The 21,164-nt window shown below is 43.4% G+C and overlaps 1 protein-coding gene across 2 annotated transcripts; it reads right to left on the reverse strand.

The window, feature by feature from the left end:
• Positions 1-235: 235 nt before the first annotated feature.
• Positions 236-9,347, reverse strand: LOC311135259 (tripartite motif-containing protein 14-like). 2 transcript variants are annotated; one of them, XM_084169199.1, is made up of 11 exons: positions 8,997-9,347; positions 7,263-8,259; positions 6,702-6,837; positions 5,132-5,227; positions 4,837-4,938; positions 3,702-3,848; positions 3,519-3,541; positions 2,939-3,084; positions 1,614-1,828; positions 974-1,096; positions 236-809 (listed from the first exon to the last, which is right to left on the reverse strand). In XM_084169199.1, the coding sequence occupies exons 1-11, from the start codon at positions 9,265-9,267 to the stop codon at positions 603-605; spliced, it is 2,463 nt and encodes an 820-aa protein (XP_084025325.1). In that variant the 5' UTR covers positions 9,268-9,347; the 3' UTR covers positions 236-602. The 2 variants fall into 2 exon arrangements, with proteins under 2 accessions (XP_084025325.1, XP_084025326.1); XM_084169200.1 differs by lacking the exon at positions 8,997-9,347 and adding an exon at positions 8,692-8,733.
• Between the last annotated feature and the right edge of the window lie 11,817 nt (positions 9,348-21,164).

Here is a 21,164-nt window from a genome sequence, read left to right on the forward strand (position 1 = left end):
CCGTTCAAAGGCACTTAAATATTTTGTCTTACCCATTCACCCTCTGAATGGCACACATACACAATCCAAGTCTCTATTGTCTCAAGGCTTAAAAATCCTTCTTTAACCTGTCTCCCCCTTCATCTACACTGATTGAAGTGGATTTAACGGGAGACACCAATAAGGGATCATAACTTTCACCTGTATTCACCTTGTCAGTCTATGTCATGGAAAGAGCAGGTGTTCCTAATGTTTTGTCCATCAGTGTATTTATGTTTCTCATTACATCACATTTTAAAACAATGATACATAAAAATCTTTAAGATTATCTCTGCATTGAGATTTCTCTTTGTGATCCTCTGTTTGATTGACATTTATAAAAAACATAATATTTTTTTGCTTACACGAAAATGTTATTATTAAAACGTTATGATCTATGTAGAACTGAACGTTCCCACTGTGCATTATTCTACTGAGCCTGTATGGAACTATTTGTTTCTCCAGCCCCACTCATCAGCTGTTTACAAAAAAAAGTGTCGGGTTGACCGCTTGTTGTCGTTTGAATCCCAGATTGCCCCTTTAAGATTTATGCAGAACTGAAGTGTCCTTGCAACTAGTCTGACTCAACAGTGGAACAGATCAGTGATGGTGAGTTGTGTTTTGGACACAGCTAGAGCAGGATACAGTGGTTCACTGAACCTCTGTTTAAAACAATGGAGCAAGCTCAGAGCGTCCCCTTGTGCCACTTTATAGAACGACAGGCTACCCTCCTCGAAATCCAGCAACACCCCTACCCTCTCCAGCCCATCGACCTCCACAGGGACAGCCACCTTCAGAATCAGAGGAATCAGAATGAGAGAAAACTTTATTGCAATGCAGCAAATTTGCCTAGGAATTTCTCTTGGTGTTGTACAGAGAAGCGTCCACATAGATCTTATTAACTTCTATATGTAATTCTATGGAAGCATCCATATCAGTTATCACTTCCGCATACCTTGTCGTGCAGGGCTTCAATCTGCCCCCTCTCACTCAGCAGGCACCAAGAATAGGGGTTGAACCCGATACGGCAGGTGTCTTTCTGGCCCTTACGGCCGATCTGACCCTCGCAGACTCCCACCTGTAGACAAGCGCAATGGTCTATGACAATGCTGTACTAGGCAGTGTGATTTTATTTTGGTACATTTGATTTAGCTAAAATAGTGCCAATAAAGGGTTCCCAAAAATTAAAAATCAATGATGTACTCTTGACAGGGCTTAGTTAAATGCAATAGGGATGTGAAATGTGTTCATGTTGTTGATGATGTTGTTTATGTTATGATGCGTTACTAGCTATATGCTATGTGATGTTTTACCTTTTTAATATTTGTACATGGCAATAAAATCTAATCTCCTCTGTAATAAAATCTAATCTCCTCTGTAGCTCAGCTGGTAGAGCACGGCGCTTGTAACGCGAAGGTAGTGGGTTCGATCCCCGGGACCACCCATACACAAAAATGTATGCACGCATGACTGTAAGTCGCTTTGGATAAAAGCGTCTGCTAAATGGCATATTATTATTATAACATATTAGAATAAAATGCCATTTAGCAGATGCTAAGAAACTAATAGCAATGGTACACCCTCTGATCTCTTACCTTCCATTTGCCCTCGTCCTTCTCCACCTCCACCTCCCAGTACGCACGGCCTTCCTCCAAGGGTTTAGAGGCCAAGACCTGGGGGAAGGAGCTAAAGCGAGCCCCCTGCTCTGGGTAGGCCTGCTGGACCTCGCTGTAAGACACCTTCCTGTTCTCCTCAGAGAGGAGCAGCTTGGGGTGGGCAGTGTCCGGGTCCAGACGGGGGCTGGTACCATCTGGACAGAACACACAGAGATATTGAATGAATACCAAGGTAGAGGCTGGTACCATCTGTACAGAACACACAGAGATATTGAATGAATACCAAGGTAGAGGCTGGTGCCATTTACACAGAACACAAAGATATATTGAATGAATACCAAGGTAGAGGCTGGTGCCATTTACACAGAACGCAAATAAATATTAAATGAATAAATATTAAATGAATACCAAGGTAAAGGCCCTTTACACAGAACACACAAGAGGGGCATGAGCAAAAGAGGTTTGTCAGTCAAAAACGACCCATAGTCATTGGCATTGAACTTGTCTGGTGCGGTGATTGATATAGACTGGCAGATTTTGAATGGTTCCGGATGGCGGTTTGCTAACCCTATGCCTTACCTAAACCCTAAATGGTCATCCTAACCGTAACCTATTTTAATACCCATGGCTGAATATCCACTTCCTTCTGAGTAGGGAGCTGGTATGGTGTAGGGCAGTGTTTCCCAAACTAGGGGTCGCCTGATATTAAAATGGGACCGCAAGAGAAACAATGAAATAAAAAAATCGCGCTTGGTTCATAGATCATCAGTAAACTCGGGTAGCAGCAGTTGTAATAACCAGCTGTTTCTGTTTTCTTCCTACAAATGTGGCTCTATCTTCTGAACGGTTTAAGCTACAACATATTACGACCCCATCACTGACAGATAAGACTCTCACGAGTCTTTCCCTCTACAATGCCCAAGCCGTGCAGGACTCATTAGAACAGATTGGACAAGACCAATCACTAAATCAGACTAGGGGAAAAAGAACATCATCAATTATGTTATTTTCGACACAAATTATTGCCTGAACATCTGCATTTCCCAATACCTTTCTGATGCATTTCAGTCACTTCAAACCACTTCCTTCAGAATGAAATACTGTCAAGTACTGTCAGACTGATTTGGAATATATATGGTCATAGCCCAAATTAAAAAATGTAAACATTGGCCGTTGATTACATCACATATTTCACATGGTGGGGTCGCATATATGTTTTTTTTTTTTTTTTAATATAGTAATGAGGCCAAAAAAGTTTGGGAACCCCATGGTGTAGGTACTGTATGAGATTGGGGGTGACTTACAGAGCAGCCTGAAGGGGTCCCGGTCAGGCAGGGAGATGACCACTGAGTTCAGCCGCCTCGATGTCCACTCCTGTAGGCATCCCAGCCTGGCCTTGTCCACCTCCTCTGGAGCCTCCAGCTCCTCCACAGAACAGCTCTCGGACACACTGGAGAGGGCGGAGCAGGAAGAGGAAGAGGAAGAGGAGACAGGATATGAGGTTTACTCTCAATACAGGCTGTAATACTATTACTAAGAATCTATTTGTCAAACCATACTACGGCTATTTTCATTCTGTAAATATACCTGAAACTAACCACGGTATCCATACATGTCATAACGCTACGACAGTGAATGTCGCCTGATCTACAGAAAACGTAGCATACATACTTTCACCAAGGCACTTAATCTGTAGGAGGGATGTTGGGGAATAGTGGTCTGAGTAATTTAGAAAATGAAGCGAAGCGTATTCTATAATTATATAAGAGCTCTTAGACTTTCTGCTTAACACACCGACTCAGTTCTGCTGACTTGGTAGGACTTCATTTCTCTCTTAGAAACTATATGAGAAGTAGCCCATCGTCATTTATAATAGCTGCTTACCTTTTGGTTATCTTACTGTACTCCTGTAACGAACAAAAGAAAAGATAGGGAAAAACATGGGTACATGGATGTTACATGTAATTAGTTCCGGTATGTAAACACACTCTCCATACAATAGTACCATTTAGTACGTGCCCTATGTTCCTCCAGGAACTAAGAGGATTAAGTAAGTCAAGTAAGTACCACGATGAAGGACTGCTCCTGTACGCGTGCAGCCCCCCGGGTGTCGGCCAGCCCCTCCAGAGTATGAAGACCCCTTTGGAGGGAGGAGAGGGACTCCTGGAGCTGGGTCAGCTGTTCCTCCAGCCCCCCCACTGCTCTGCTCTCCTCCTGGGTACACACAGCACATAACAATTGAAAAAAAAAACTCACTACTGTACTAATTTTTTTTAAACTACGTTTTAATTGAGAAGTAGGCATTGGTCGGTCTGAGGCCGAAAAAAAAGAAAGGAAATTCACATGAGCACCAAAGGTACCAACAACAACTCCAGATTAACGCCCGTGATTTTGGAATGAGTTGTTCGACCAGCAGGTGTCCACATACTTTTGGCCATGTAGTGTAGCTGTGTTGTTGCCGAGCAACCGAGTTGCGACACCGTGTTAGAACTCTGAGCTTTGGCTAAAAAAAATATGTTAGCATTGTCAGAAATGCTACAAAAAAGGTAGCACATCTTTGGTTCTTAATGGACAGAAATGAGCACGTGAAAGCAATAAATTACACATTTAATCAAAACTGTTGCCCCTACAAACGTATTCAGTCCGAAAGGTGGCAAGTCTGATGGTCCCTTTATGGACACCTAGATACTGAGCTAGGTCAGGGACAGACATTTTATTTCTTTGACTAATGCTAACGACCTTGTTCAAAATCCAGTATGTGGTTCTGGTTAACGGCCGGACGGCTCATGAGGAGAGGCAGGGAGTGTGTTGTGTACCTCCAATCAAGGTGATTTGCTCATTTTCATCGACATTGGTGTCATATTGGCTTAGATATGATGGTAGGGAGATTTTAATTTAACATTGAGCTTCAATCAAAGCCTACTATTGGGCGCCAGTCAATTAAGAGAGCGACAAGTGTCACTACAGGAAGTACAGCCCACGTTTTTGTTCTAGACCTGCACCGACACACCTGATTCACCCATCACTCTCTTAATGCAGTTGCAATTAAAGGCTTTGTTTTTCTTGTTTTTTTTTTAGCTTAAAAAGGCAACATATCCTACTAGAACACATACATTTCAGTTGACTGTTGACTTCCAAGCACTGTTTCATTATTATTATTTTTTTTTAGGATAGAGTTGAGCATGTTCTCTCCCTTCTTTACCCGAGTCACACACAGCAGGGCCGTGCCTTCCTCCTGCTGCAAGGCCTCCTTCATGGCCCCGTACCGCTGCTGTACCCCCGCACGCGCCTCTCCCAGCAACATCTGGGGAGAGGAGGAATCAGTGTTGACATAGTTGTATCCAAAACGCCTTACATACAGATACAGCCAGTGTAGTGGTGAGTCTAATGCAGTTGTCATCATGGACCCTGGTTTTAAAGGTCTAGGGGGATACAGTAGGATTTTACTCCAGGTCAGACTTAAAATACCTGGTCCAACTAAGGTCCTGTCTTCTTACCTGGAATCTCAGTTTCTTCTCTGTAATCTCAGTCACTCTGCTCATTAATGACTGTTCTGTTTCCTGCATCTTCTTCATCTCCTGTTTCAGATTCCCCTGCAAGACAAAACATAGTGTCATCATCCTGTTTCAGATTCTCCTGCAATACAAAACATAGTGTCATCATCCTGTTTCAGATTCCCCTGCAAGACAAAACATAGTGTCATCATCCTGTTTCAGATTCTCCTGCAAGACAAAACATAGTGTCATCATCCTGTTTCAGATTCCCCTGCAAGACAAAACATAGTGTCATCATCCTGTTTCAGATTCCCCTGCAATACAAAACATAGTGTCATCATCCTGATTCAGATTCCCCTGCAATACAAAACATAGTGTCATCATCCTGTTTCAGATTCCCCTGCAAGACAAAACCTAGTGTCATCATCCTGTTTCAGATTCCCCTGCAATACAAAACATAGTGTCATCATCCTGTTTCAGATTCCCCTGCAATACAAAACATAGTGTCATCATCCTGATTCAGATTCCCCTGCAATACAAAACATAGTGTCATCATCCTGTTTCAGATTCCCCTGCAAGACAAAAAATATAGTGTCATCATCCTGTTTCAGATTCCCCTGCAAGACAAAAAACATAGTGTCATCATCCTGTTTCAGATTCCCCTGCAAGACAAAACATAGTGTCATCATCCTGTTTCAGATTCCCCTGCAAGAAAAAACATAGTGTCATCATCCTGTTTCAGATTCCCCTGCAAGACAAAACATAGTGTCATCATCCTGTTTCAGATTCCCCTGCAATACAAAACATAGTGTCATCATCCTGTTTCAGATTCCCCTGCAAGACAAAACATAGTGTCATCATCCTGTTTCAGATTCCCCTGCAAGACAAAACATAGTGTCATCATCCTGTTTCAGATTCCCCTGCAAGACAAAACATAGTGTCATCATCCTGTTTCAGATTCCCCTGCAAGACAAAACATAGTGTCATCATCCTGTTTCAGATTCCCCTGCAATACAAAACATAGTGTCATCATCCTGTTTCAGATTCCCCTGCAAGACAAAACATAGTGTCATCATCCTGTTTCAGATTCCCCTGCAATACAAAACATAGTGTCATCATCCTGTTTCAGATTCCCCTGCAAGACAAAACATAGTGTCATCATCCTGTTTCAGATTCCCCTGCAAGACAAAACATAGTGTCATCATCCTGTTTCAGATTCCCCTGCAAGACAAAACATAGTGTCATCATCCTGTTTCAGATTCCCCTGCAAGACAAAACATAGTGTCATCATCCTGTTTCAGATTCCCCTGCAAGACAAAAAACAGTGTCATCATCCTGTTTCAGATTCCCCTGCAAGACAAAACATAGTGTCATCATCCTACCATCAATAGAAAACATGCTTTTGTTCTCTGAAATATGTATTCATACTATAAACGCTTGTGATATGGTTATTCACCACTACGATCCTTTAGTTGGACAACATTAATACTATAGCTCATACAACTGGGATGTGATGAGGTACGTTTTTAGTGTTTGGTAATAGTTAGGTAATCCTCCCTCCTCTGTTTCTCACCCTCAGCTCCCTCTCGGCCTCTCTGATGCTGACGCAGGCGTGCTCCCGGTGCGACCCGATCACGGTACACACGGTGCAGACACACACGCTACACTGCTGGCAGTAGATCCGGTTCATCTCCTGGTGTTCCGGGCACCTGATGGTAATGTAAGTTGTACTTGTAATTCAGCTTGTTGCTGCCAGTTGTATAATGATTTGTCAAATAATCCATCAAATAACAATTATCAACTTAATGAAATGTTGAAACACAAAAGTATTACAAGAATCAAGACATTACTGCAATACCATCCGAAGTTGTTAGGAATTTGAAAAGGAAATTCACATGGGGCACCATGATGCTGTTTGATAAGGTTTGAACACAGACAAAAATAATACCTACACATATACAACAGAAAGCACACATGGTAGAACAGTTGAGAGTACAAGTGCAAAACACCATCAACATACAAAATACATTTCCTCTCTCCTCGCAACTGACCTTATCATCCAATGGGTTTTGAGAAGGAGGAGGAGGAGGAGAAGAGATGATGCAAGGAAATGCAATTGAGATTGAAACCTTACCTCCAGGGTGAGATGTCCTCCACGGCGGGTACCAGGGTGTGGCTCTGGAAGACAGGGGACTCCAGGTGGGGGCGGAGGTGGTCGGAGCACATGGAGGCCCCACACACCAGGCAGGTCTTCACCGCAGGGAGAGAGCCCTGGCTGGGGCAGTAGTGGCAGGGCAGGAGGGTCTCCCTAGAGGTCTGGCTGGAGGTCTGGCGAGCCAGGCTGGGGGACAGGTTAGTACGTCCAGGGGACAGATTGGTACGTCCAGGGGACAGGTTGTTGGCAGCACGGGTAGGAGAGGTGGAGGTGCTGATTAGACCAGGGGATCTGTTGTGGATGTCTGGAAGTGTCTCCCTCTCAGCTTCAACAGGCTTCTCCTTTGTAGGGGTGACTAAATGTAAACGGGTTGTTTGGGTAGTTTCAGCAGATTTCTTGGCGGGTGTGTGGGGTTCTCTCACAGGGGGTGGCGGTGGGTCCAGTTCAATGACGGTGATTCTTCTTGGCGATGTGTTGTTGATGCTACCTGCTGCTGCTGGTTCAGGTGATTTTCTAGGGTCATTCAGGGGTTCTCTTGTAAGAGGTTCTGTTGTAGCAGGGGGTTCGTCCAGCTCAATGGGTGGGTCTCTCCTAGGGGACCTAGACCTATCACATGTCAGGTCCGGACCTCTGGCAGTGGCAGACTTTTTACTAGACGGTTTGGTTGCTAAGGAGAACGGTGCTGCTGGCGCCTCCTCCTCACTGGACAACTCAACGTCAGACGACGTGTTCTGATTGGCTGAAGAGGAGGAAGAGGAAGTGGTGGGTATCTTACTGTCACCAGCCTGTCCCTTGGAGTGGGAGGAAGAGGAGCTGCCAGTGGCTTGTCTCTTGTTGTCGTGACGATGGCCACCTGGGACAGGTGAACTGGCAGGTCTCTTCCCCAACAGACGCTTGGATAGAGAGATGGAGGATCTCTTCCCAAGGGTCCAGCCCAATGGATTGATCTCAATGACTTCCACTTCATTGGCTCTGCCTATATACCCAACAAGACACACATAACACAAATAAATTAGTAGTGATTAGGCCCATTTAGGATACATCAAAAGGGCACAAACCCTAGCTAAATCAAATAAATAAAAAATTGTCACGCACTGAATACAACAGGTGCTTGCTTACAAGCCTTCCCAACGATGCAGAGTTAAAAAATATTTACAAATAAACATAATATCTTTAGATAGAATAGAATAAGGTCTATTGATTATAAGGCAAGTGACTAGACTACAGTAGACTTCGACCTGTGTCGTTACTCGTGGGCGTCAGTCAATATAATGCTGTTGTTAATGTTCCAATCATAGCCAAGTCATCATCACCATATTAAAACAACGTGTTAACAATCGGTTATTGTTTTACTGTAGGCCTAGTACCATTAGACACGTAATTTACATATTTCCCAGCAGTAGCATACCTTTGGAAATGTTCGTTCCCATGACTAGCCAGCCAACCTGGGGTGTATTCATTATGTCTTGCAACGGAAACTGTTTACCGTTTAAGAACCAAACGGAAGCTGACAGAGCAAACGGAACGAAACATACCAGAATTTGTCCAATAGAAACTCTCTTTTCGTTTTCCGTTTGAAGTAAACGGTTTGTGTTGCAAAACGTTTTGTAACAGACGAAACATTTTGCAACAGAATCGGCGTAATGAATACACCCCTTGTCCCCAGGCTAATCGCGCATGGGCGGATCTTGTCTGGGGAATTTAGGAAGTTACCTGTGGCTGCGGTGGTGCGTGTATGTGCAGGCGCTTCATCTCGCCACGGCCTTGCGGTTGTGTCTCTCTTAAACCCAAACGGTAATGTCTTGTACTCCTCCTTGCACTCGGGACAGTAGTAGGGACCGGTGGGCGAACCGCTCCATAACTCCTGTATACAGCAATAGCAGAAAAAATGTTTGCATCTCAGCGCGGGCGGATTCCGACAAATACCGTGGCATAAAGAACACACCGGGGGCTCGCAGGACGGGGTATCCAACGACGCACCCATCTTGCCCGGTAAAAAGCGATATTTGTTTCGTTTTTTGTCAACAACACGACAGAGTAGACAGTCAGGAAACGAAAATGTCAAATTAGGAGGAGCCAAGTGTTTGAATTACGTACCCAGTCTAGTCCGCCCACTGTGCCCCACACTTAAAGATACAGTAACACAATCTCTTGTTTTACCCGAAAACATGTTGTTAGGCCTACAGATCAAACTACGCAGTGGCCTGGCCTAGTGTCATCATTTGAAGAAAACAAATACATGAGGAAAAATAATGCATACTTGTTGCCCTACCCAGCAGTTTTTGGATTGCTATGATTGTAAGGTACCCAAGGGTTAAAAGCATACTGGCCTCTCTCTCTCTCTCACACACACCATTTTGACTTCACATTACATAGATTTTGAATGTTTTGTAACATAGATTGTGGAAGTTAATCTCTGAACATAGGCCTACTCTAACCTTATAGTTATTTCTTAATCAGATTTACTGAACAATGCCATTACGTGTTCTGTGTTTCATTCATAGTTTAAATTATCCAAGGTGGCCTGGGCTTTTGGAGCTGGGACATAATATAATAATATGCCATTTAGCAGACGCTTTTATCCAAAGCGACTTACAGTCATGTGTGCATACATTTTTACGTATGGGTGGTCCCGGGGATCGAACCCACTACCCTGGCGTTACAAGCACCATTGCTTTACCAATTGAGCTACCTGAGGACAAACACTTCTGAATGTAGTAATGCATTCAGAAACAGATCAGACAAACACTTCAAAATAGGGCCTACAGCAGCCTTTTCCCAATCTCGATCCTGGGGACTGGGGAGGGGGTGCACGTTTTAGTTTTTTTGCACTAGCACTACACAGCTGATTAAAATAATAAATTCATCATCAAGCTTTGATTATTAGAATCAGCTGTGTTTGTGTAGTGCTATGGCAAAAAAACTAAAATGTGCATCCCCTCCCCAGTCCCACTCAAAGGTAGCCTGGCTGACACGACCAGAGAGGAAAAGGAGAAGCCAGAGGGATGACTGGGCCCAAAATCTGTCTTCTCCAGCAGGTGGTGTTTTAAAATAATTTTTTTAGCTCATCAATCGACAAGTTTTTGTATGGAGGTCAATCACAGCGTCGAATTTGGTTAACAAAAAAATTTAATCGCTTATTTGCTCGAATAGAAGTTTGGTAACGATTAGGTTGTTCTGAGTGTACTGATTAAAGGAGGACACGTGACATCACGGCAACTTTTAGAAAAAACACTAGTTGTGCCTATTGTTCACACGTATCTGCCCACTCATTGGCTAGAATGGTCTCACCTGATCTTGCCTCCTCCCCGACTGCCTTCCATGTTTTAAGACATTTATTTTCATTGTTAGAGCTCTGACATACTGGTCTGGACAGGAGGCCTTTGTAATTGCAGTATTCGCTCAGAAATTGAGCTGAAACAATGATTGCTTCTCAACAACAACAAAAAAAGGACTTTGAGGTAAGTGTTCGCCAGACTAACTCATAGGTCCCACTCACCCAAGCAGGCACATTAAAACAAGGAGCACTGATAAAGCATTAGAATGGCAGAGTATTTCAACCACACCACCTCTAACAAATTGGAACTGAAAGAATATGACTGTTCTTTATAAAAAGCCAGTTGCTCCCTGACAAAACAAGCGCACACCCTGCTGAAGCTTACAGCACCTGGTATTCCCAGGGAGTCTGCCAGCCAAGTACTAATCGGGCCCAACCCTGTTTACCAGCCGAGGCGGATGAGATCGGGTTTATTCAGGCTGGTATGGCCGTAAGCAAAGGAGTAATTGTCGGTACACAATATAAAGTTGATGAGCCTCTGGAATAGACCTCTGCCAGCTCCTCTGTCTTTCAATATTGGCATTACAGAAATATGTATACAGAGATTGACAGCTTCTAGTGTAAAAAAAAAAAAAGGCAGACGAACGTGACCGACAGCAGCACACTTATCAGCACCAGTTTTGCGGACAGCACTCATATCACACCGGAATGTTATTTATTTTGTTCACATTATAATAATAATAAGCCATTTAGCAGACGCTTTTATCCAAAGCGATTTACAGTCATGCGTGCATAATTTTTTTTTGTGTATGGGTGGTCCCGGGGATCGAACCCACTACCTTGGCGTTACAACCGCCGTGCTCTACCAGCTGAGCTACAGAGGACCACGTTATCAGGGCAGGGAAGCACATACAAGCTGCTTTTGAGTAAAATAACAATACAACATGATATTATTGATGTTAATACATATAAGACAGTTGCTTCCTGATTAAATAGTACAGAAGTATACTCTACTGGACAAAAAGCTTACAGTACCTGGTATTCCCAGCAGTGGCGTACTGCAGTTTCGCAAAGTCTGAGCAAGGGCCAGAAATATACACTGCTCAAAAAAATAAAGGGAACACTAACATAACACATCCTAGATCTGAATGAATGAAATAATCTTATTAAATACTTTTTTCTTTACATAGTTGAATGTGCTGACAACAAAATCACACACAAATTATCAATGGAAATAAAATGTATCAACCCATGGAGGTCTGGATTTGGAGTCACCCTCAAAATTAAAGTGGAAAACCACACTACAGGCTGATCCAACTTTGATGTAATGTCCTTAAAACAAGTCAAAATGAGGCTCAGTAGTATGTGTGTGGCCTCCACGTGCCTGTATGACCTCCCTACAACGCCTGGCCATGCTCCTGATGAGGTGGCCGATGGTCTCCTGAGGGATCTCCTCCCAGACCTGGACTAAAGCATCTGCCAACTCCTGGACAGTCTGGTGCAACGTGGCGTTGGTGGATGGAGTGAGACATGATGTCCCAGATGTGCTCAATTGGATTCAGGTCTGGGGAACGGGCAGGCCAGTCCATAGCATCAATGCCTTCCTCTTGCAGGAACTGCTGACACACTCCAGCCACATGAAGTCTAGCATTGTCTTACATTAGGAGGAACCCAGGGCCAACCGCACCAGCATATGGTCTCACAAGGGGTCTGAAGATCTCATCTCGGTACCTAATGGCAGTCAGGCGACCTCTGGCGAGCACATGGAGGGCTGTGCGGTCCCCCAAAGAAATGCCACCCCACACCATGACTGACCCACCGCCAAACCGGTCATGCTGGAGGATGTTGCAGGCAGCAGAACGTTCTCCACGGCGTCTCCAGACTCTGTCACGTCTGTCACATGTGCTCAGTGTGACCCTGCTTTCACCTGTGAAGAGCACAAGGAGCCAGTGGCGAATTTGCCAATCTTGGTGTTCTCTGGCAAATGCCAAACGTCCTGCACGGTGTTGGGCTGTAAGCACAACCCCCACCTGTGGACGTCGGGCCCTCATACCACCCTCATGGAGTCTGTTTCTGACCGTTTGAGCAGACACATGCACATTTGTGGCCTGCTGGAGGTCATTTTGCAGGGCTCTGGCAGTGCTCCTCCTGCTCCTCCTTGCACAAAGGCGGAGGGAGCAGTCTTGCTGCTGGGTTGTTGCCATCCTACAGCCTCCTCCACGTCTCCTGATGTACTGGCCTGTCTCCTGGTAGCGCCTCCATGCTCTGGACACTACGCTGACAGACACAGCAAACCTTCTTGCCACAGCTCGCATTGATGTGCCATCCTGGATGAGCTGCACTACCTGAGCCACTTGTGTGGGTTGTAGACTCCGTCTCATGCTACCACTAGAGTGAAAGCACCGCCAGCATTCAAAAGTGACCAAAACATCAGCCAGGAAGCATAGGAACTGAGAAGTGGTCTGTGGTCACCACCTGCAAAACCAGTCCTTTATTGGGGGTGTCTTGCTAATTGCCTATAATTTTCACCTGTTGTCTATTCCATTTGCACAACAGCATGTGAAATTTATCGTCAATCAGTGTTGCTTCCTAAGTGGACAGTTTGATTTCACAGAAGTGTGATTGACTTGGAGTTACATTGTGTTGTTTAAGTGTTCCCTTTATTTTTTTGAGCAGTGTATTTAGCTAACAGCTAACTTCCTACAATCTATACAATTTGCAATGCCGCAGAGAACATTTTTCATTTTTAAAGCTAATTTCCTGCTATTCTACACATTTTGCTATGAGGCTGAGAGAACATTTTGCAGTTTTACAGCTAATTTTCTGTCATTCTAAAAATGTTTGGTATGGCTTTAGTCTGCCTAAACTGAGAATTCTCAACTCCACGATTATGTACATCACATTAATGGAGTGGAGTGGCGATGAGTGTGCGGACTGTATCTCTGACTACATCGAGTCGCTGTCAGTCGATACGTTAAAAAATGTAAATTATTTAACCCTTACCATGTAACTATGTTTGTCCTCTGTAGCTGCGTGCCTTTGTTTGCTGAAATCCTTACTCTTTTATAAACCGTTCATCAAATACAACCACCGACTGTTTCTGTTGCTCTAAGATGGCAACTCAGCGTGAATGCCAATAGAGCTCGCCAGCTTGTAGTCCTAAAACACAGAAATGAGCTACAGCTACCTATGGGGGAAATGAATGGGGTTTTGGGATAAACGTTAAATTCTGAGGCTTAGGAGATCAATATAAGTTTTGTTCTATGAGAGATAATATCAGTCAGTTAACATGACCTTTATGAATTATGAAGCCTTTGTGCTTTTTCTGATTTACATACATTCTTCGAAATTCACAAAAAAGTGACTTTAGCTGAAATGTATAAGATCTCCTAAGCCTGTTTACCGCAGATCTTATTTTTAGCGTTTATCCCCCAAAAACATACATTTCCCGATAGGCTTTGGCCAACGAGTGCCTGCAAAAAGATAGCATTACTATTACTGCTCTATATAGGCTCTATGCACGCATCACTTCCGCCTTGGCGTAAGGATGCTTGGGCATGTCCGGTTACCGGAAAAAAACATTAGACAGTGACAGTAGACCGTTATGATGGCAGAGATGAAGTTTACAAGGTGTTTGCTGGAGTTGCCTAAAGTATCTGTTAATGATATACGGACGGTCGTCCGGACATCCAGTACGACACCACGTAGCAAACTGGATAAAGGCTTCACATTTTTACGTTTCTTATTTTCTTTGCAACTTTGAAGGTAATATGCTAACGCTAGCTAGCCTGAGCTAGAAGCCTTGCTTTGGTGTTTTAAGTCATGACTCCGTCCCGCTTCATGTTAATCATGCTTTAAATAAAGTTTAATCATGTGTATATACACCTCTCACTTCATGTGTTTGTACTTTTATGAAAGTGTCAGGTAAAAACAGGGCTAGAAATGAGATCTCTGTGAGAGCCCACTGCTACCGCTCAATGAAGAACCTAAACCCACCACACCAGCTGAGAGTAGGACTAGATTAAGTGACACGTTCAAAGTTCTGTTGAACTTGTTCAAGGTTCCGTTCAACACATGTTTTACTCGTTTTAATGTTACCACAGCTTTGGTTGCCATTGCTAAGAGAACACTTTAGAACTTTAGTGGTTTCCACGGTAGCTGAACAGTGGTAGCCTAATACAGACCAGGGTAGCTGAGTGGGAATTGCCATGCTTTGTTGTTGTGTCTGTTGTAAAAAAATTGGAGTTTGGTTTGAAATGTAAAAAATAATGAGATTACTACTTTTTCCTGACTTGATGACTGCAATGACAGTAACATATTCCACTCAGCTATTCTTCAAACTGCTGATGTTCTACTCAAAACTCATCTTTACTTCATTCTTTATAAACATATGGCCCAACTTCCTTGCTTTTGTACTTGATGTTTCTACTTTTCAAGAGGAATTAGGAGCAAAACCTTCCCTCTACTGTTGTTATTGGTACTAGGCTACAATGTTGCACCACTCACCTACTGCTCTGCCAATACTGTTTGAAGGTAGGTAAATGGCACAAGACAATAGGTAAGTGGTGGGAGACAGTATAGCCAAGTGGTGCAAGACAGTAGGAAAGTGATGCAGAAAGCACAAAAGTGACACGAGACAGTAGATAAGTTGCTTCCACCAGTAAAAAGTAGAAAGAACAAGTTTAGCTCCTCCTCCTGCTGCTGTAGACCCTCGTCTTTCAAAACCCCATTAAATTATGCTTCTGTGTATTTCAGATGACATTGCGTGATTCACAGCCAGTTGTGCTGCTGTTAAAAGCTACTGTTCCCGTGTGGTTGGGTGTGGAATATGCAATCATTTGGTTGCATTACTATATCAGACCGCCCATTACTCTGAATGTGGCATGTCTGTCGTCCCTCCTGTACTTTCGTGCACTGAAAACAGAGCAGAAGTGGCATAAACCACGAACAATGGTTTGTATCATTTCAATACCAGACAGTTGTGTCGCATGCATACTAGCATCTCTCCTAATACCGTCTCATAAATAAACAGGGAGTGAAGCCAGGACCTGTGGATGCCATGGTCCTCTGTAGCTCAGCTGGTAGAGCACGGCGCTTGTAACGCCAAGGTAGTGGGTTCGATCCCCGGGACCACCCGTACACAAAAAAATGTATGCACGCATGACTGTAAGTCGCTATTGGATAAAAGCGTCTGCTAAATGGCATTATATATATTATATATGGTTGTAGTGAAGCCCAAACCAGATGCTACTCCGGCAAGCGGAATTAGGTATGCAGAGTCCAATTAAATAGGCAGACTACAATGTGTTGCGAAATAAATGTTATTAATCGCTGTTAGATTCTGGTGTATTTCCTAGTGAACCCTTTACTTTTCCTGATATTGTTATTCCAGATCTACACTTTACAAGGGCTACAGCGGTGAGCTACCAGACCCATCAACCCTCAACCCACTTCCTGCCTATGCTGACATGGAACCAGACTCTCTTCCCCTTATCTGCAGAATGAACATCACATCTGACAAATCACTCGTGGACTCCATTTTTGGCAAGGTACAAACTGTCAGTATCCTGTCATATCAACACCCACCACCTCCACCTGACAGTGTTATAATAATAAATAATATGCCATTTAGCAGACGCTTTTATCCAAAGCGACTTACAGTCATGTGTGCATAAATATTTTTACGTATGGGTGGTCCCGGGGATCGAACCCACTACCCTGGCGTTACAAGTGCCATGCTCTACCAATTGAGCTACAGAGGACCACGTGTGTTGTCATCCATGAGGATGCACCACTGTTCCCAAAAGTGCCACTGGACGGTTACCATTTATAACCAACAGACTGTTCATACGAGATCATGACGGATCAAGAAAAGCTTCACCTCAGTTCTCTGTCCGTGACTTTGTCACAGTCACACCTGATTGAGGAAGCAACCAGATGCCAAAGTGAAACACCCGAGTGGCATTCACTGAGGAAGGAGAGAGTGACTGCTTCACATTTCCGGGAGGTAAGCCATGTTAGAGGTACAAGCACAGCAGAACAACTGGCAGAAATAATTATCAGAGGGACAAGACAAACACCACTAATGAAAAGGGGGCTGGAAATGGAAGCAGGTGCATTGAAGGACTATGCAGTTCTAAAAAATCTTAATCTGACAAAGTGTGGGCTAGTCGTGCATCCGGACGCACCTTGGCTGGGTGCATCGCCTGATGGGTTGGTATATGACCCACTTGAGCCACCATCATTTGGTCTAGTTGAAATGAAATGCCCAAATGTAGCCAGCTACATAGACTGCAAGTTCCTGAGATTTGACTATGGCCTAGACAAATTGAAGGAAAGCCATTGTATTGTTATTAAGTCCAGGGACAGTTACTCATCACAGGCATGGAATGGTGTGATTTTGTTGTCTGTGCCCACGATGACATTTTTGTGCAGCGCATTTGCCGAGACAGCACTGTATTAAGCTCCCTGAAAGAGAGATGTGATTTGTTTTTCTTTAACACATACATGTCAAAATACCTCTCTATGAAAAGTAACTGAACAGACACATGAATTATTGTACAATCATTTTTGTCAGAACGCTGAGTGTGGATGTGGTGCAGGGAATCAAGCGCAGGCACAAAGGTGTTCGTCAACAGTCTTTAGTAGTCAAAATGAACTCCAAACAGGAGAAATAGCCAACCCAACCGGGAGGCAAGAGCGACTAAACGCACACACACAACAGTGAGTAAAACAAGAAAAGGCGCACGCAGTGCGGACTCTCAATAAACACAGTATGAGAGAAAAACCCCATCAACATGAAAACAGCTGACAAAAACAATCACACATAACACCTGACCCAACATACGAAACTTAAATAGGAAACACAATCAAACACTAACAAGGGACAGGTGTTACAAACAGACAAAACCAAACAAACATGAAACATCGAACAGTGGCAGCTAGTACTCCGGGGACGACGACCGCCGAAGCCTGCCCGAACAAGGAGGAGGGGCAGCCTCGGCCGAAACCGTGACAATTTTAAAATGTATTTTGTCAACTGTCTTATTTACAACATTGTAATATTAAAGGGGCGCTATGCAGTTTTGGTCATTTCTTCGCTTTTTTCTCTATAGAGCTCCCCCTACATATAGATATTTGGCAGCTACTATGTTTACTTGTGTCCGACTCCTCGCTCGGTCAGCCTGCCGTTTCCTCTTTCTCAGTTCCTCCGAGATGATAAGATGATGCAATATATCTTGCTTTGTAAGAACAACTGTAAAATATATTCACCGTTGCATTGCCAGTGTGAGGGGCCTCATCAGTCTTTGCTACACTTCGTGTCTCTTGTCACCCGTATGATCTCGCAGGTGGCTGGGCTCTATCTGCTTCCAAAAGGCCATCAGGTGGGCATGACTCGCAAACCTGTGGGACATACGTGTTACATTTCTATATGTTAAGTGTCCATACACAACATTAAATTGCAAGCATGTTAGCATCCTTATTGACAGTTATACGACATCTTAGAACATGTGGCACTAAGGTCAGAAACTGGACCACGCACACGTCAGTCATTTTGCTTACTGCTCTTCTCAGTATTTTAAAATACAATTAATGCGCCAGTAGATAGCCTAGATAGATACTTTACTCATCCCGAGGGAAATTCAAGGTTTCCAGTAGCTGACAACAACACACATCACACATGCAACATTTAAACAGATAATACTACTAGTCATTGTTGACAGCTCAAATACATAGGCCTATACATTAAACACATTGGACATTTTTTATTTACCTTGTGAAAAACCTTATGTCATCATCAGATCCAGCAAACCGCTCCAAGCAGAACTTGCTGCTGATAGTTATCTCCTCAATTTGATTTCGGAGCCTTGCTATCTCTACACTAAGTTCTTCATTGTGGTCAAGGGACATATCCAGCGCAGCAGGTTCAGTACTGTTGCAGTAGTCATGGTCAGGAGGACAGTCCAATTCCACAGACGGATCATTCATGGTTTCTGCGTTGGGACGCTCGGTCCCTTCCCAAACTCCGGGCCGTGGGGCTGGAAGACTGAAATTGTTGAATTGAATTGAATCGCCAATTTATGTAGGCCTACGTCTCCAAATACTCATTGTCCAATCAAGTCTCACAATCTAAAGCTGTAATGATCTGCAACATTTTATTGGTGTACACATCATTTTTAGATTGTGAGATTTGATTGGACAATGAGTATTTGGAGATGTAGGCCTATGTAATCCAAGGGGCCAGGGTTCTGTTATAGAAGCACAGTTTTGACTGCTCCCACGGTCTTGCTTCTGCCCGGCCCAGAAATACAATTTCCATAGACAGCCACATAGAAAAGTCAGATTAGAAAATTCCTACTAAGACACTTTAGTCAAAACCTTTGTGCACAAAACACAAAACTATTATAAATAATTGTCGGTGAGACCGATTTTGTTTCACCAACAGCCAAAGATTATTAAAATGGTATATTCATCCAACGTCTGCCATGTTTTTGGATGACGTGATGACGTTGTCACTGCTCCCTTGCGTGTCTCTCTCTCGTGCTAGTGCGCGTGTGAAGTTGGGCTTTGTAAACCTAAACCGGATGCAACCTGGATATAGATGGCCCATGAATCCGCATATGCGAATGTCAGTAAATTACGTTGAAAACAACAATCGGACATCTTGGACATAGTCTCTAGTTCTTATTATACATTAGTGACATCATCTGAGATTCAATGGCGGACATGAATAAAGATGGCGGCTCCCATGTACTAAGTTCACCTTACTATACAGTGCTCTCTATTATACAGTGCTCTCCATTCATCTTTTTTTGTATCTGCATTAGCACAGTAAACTTGATCCCAATTATAGCTCCAAGATGGCGGCAAAAAAAACATTTATTGGCACATTGAACCATGTCGCGCTCGGTAGTTTTAAAAACTGTGGGAATTACGGACATCGTGGTTAAATAGTACAAGAGTACACCATGCTGGACAAAAATGCTTCCAGCACCTGGTTTTCCCAGGCAGTCTCCCATCCAAGGACTAACCAGGCATGACCTTGCTTAGTTTCCAAGACCGGGCATATTGAGGCTAGGCTGTAAGACAGTTTCTGTATTGTATATATGATATGTACATATGCCTCCAGCGAAGGAATAAGTATTGGTACACTATATGAAGTTTGACACTCGAGAAAGTGCAGTGAGAAAACATAGAAATAGAATCAATGGGATAAATAGCCATAGTTACTTTGTAATACAGGAAGATGAAGAACAAACCATGCTTTCATTTCAATGGCATATATTTGAATTTTGTGAAAATAGCAGGCCTATGAATAATGACTTCAGGCAAATACATCAAATAACGTTACCAGTACATGACTTTAGTCATTAGAATAGGCGACTGACTTGACCACCACTACAAGTCATCATCGACATTGAGATGAACTACCTCAAACGTAATTCCATCATTGATCCTAATATAGGAACACTAAACCAGTCAATTGAATTGTCCTACTTTTTCTTTACAACGACAGGGGGTGCACCGTTCCTGGAGGTACTGCAATACCAGGTCGATGCGTGGAGTGGACGGAGCAAGCCCCTATTCCATCTCCCTATTCCAAAAATCAATTTAATATATGGTCCCCAGATAGGGGACGTATCAGATATTAAACTGATAAGAACAGATACTACACTTGATCTTAGCCAAAAGGCCGAGAAGCGATACCGCAATGCTTTCGGAAGGAAGGTGCCGTTCTCCGACACGACAAATTCATTGACGGCTACACCAAAATGAGCTCTGTAATCTTTCCACCAAATATCAAAAATGATGGTTTTAAAAATTGGTGGCAGAGATTGGTCAGAGTTGATCAACCTCGGAAATAGACACTTTTAACTGTTACAATGTAACAAATTGGTAGGTTTCATAATCACGTGGACATCCGCCCTCCAATCGGAAACGAGAGAAAGCCTTGTCGAATTAAAACCAGATTAACAGCTAAATTGGAATAATAATCTATCAAATACGGGTGGGATAAGAGTGGTATGGTATATGTGGTAAGAGCTTTCATTGTCTGTGTATATGTCCCCTTCATTTATCCTACGGTTCTGACTTGGTGTACAGGGAGAACACTGTAAGAACGGCCCAGGTTCTGAATTCTGTCGCTGTACATTTCAAAAGTGCTGAACAAATAGTTATATTGACAACCTCCGTCCTAGCTCGCTCATTAATATCTTAATCAAAATTACGGATTGCCTCTTATCCGCTCGTCGTCCCCTTATGCGATAGTTTGTACATCTCAATTGTCAGTAGAAACCACATCTGTTTATCAAGTCAGCCATATCAGCTATGTTTTTTTTTAAAGGCATTAAATGAGGCTGAATGAACTGTTTCGCTGCCAGACAAGGCTCCGCTGATAGCCAGGTGTAGCGGTGGTAAGGTGTTGGGACTCTGCTGTTGGGACAGCTTTATGTAGGCCCTAACAGTTTGTGGGCACCGTTTGTCACCGTTATAGTGCAGTTAATGTATTGTTTAGTGTTGTGTTGGATAAGAGCTAGGTAAATTAGTAATCCGTTTGGAGAAAGGGAATTGTTTTAGATGATTCTTCCTTATGATCCCTGGAG

The sequence above is a fragment of the Coregonus lavaretus genome (assembly GCF_964263955.1).
Source record: "Coregonus lavaretus genome assembly, chromosome: 9".
Classification (NCBI taxonomy): domain Eukaryota; kingdom Metazoa; phylum Chordata; class Actinopteri; order Salmoniformes; family Salmonidae; genus Coregonus; species Coregonus lavaretus.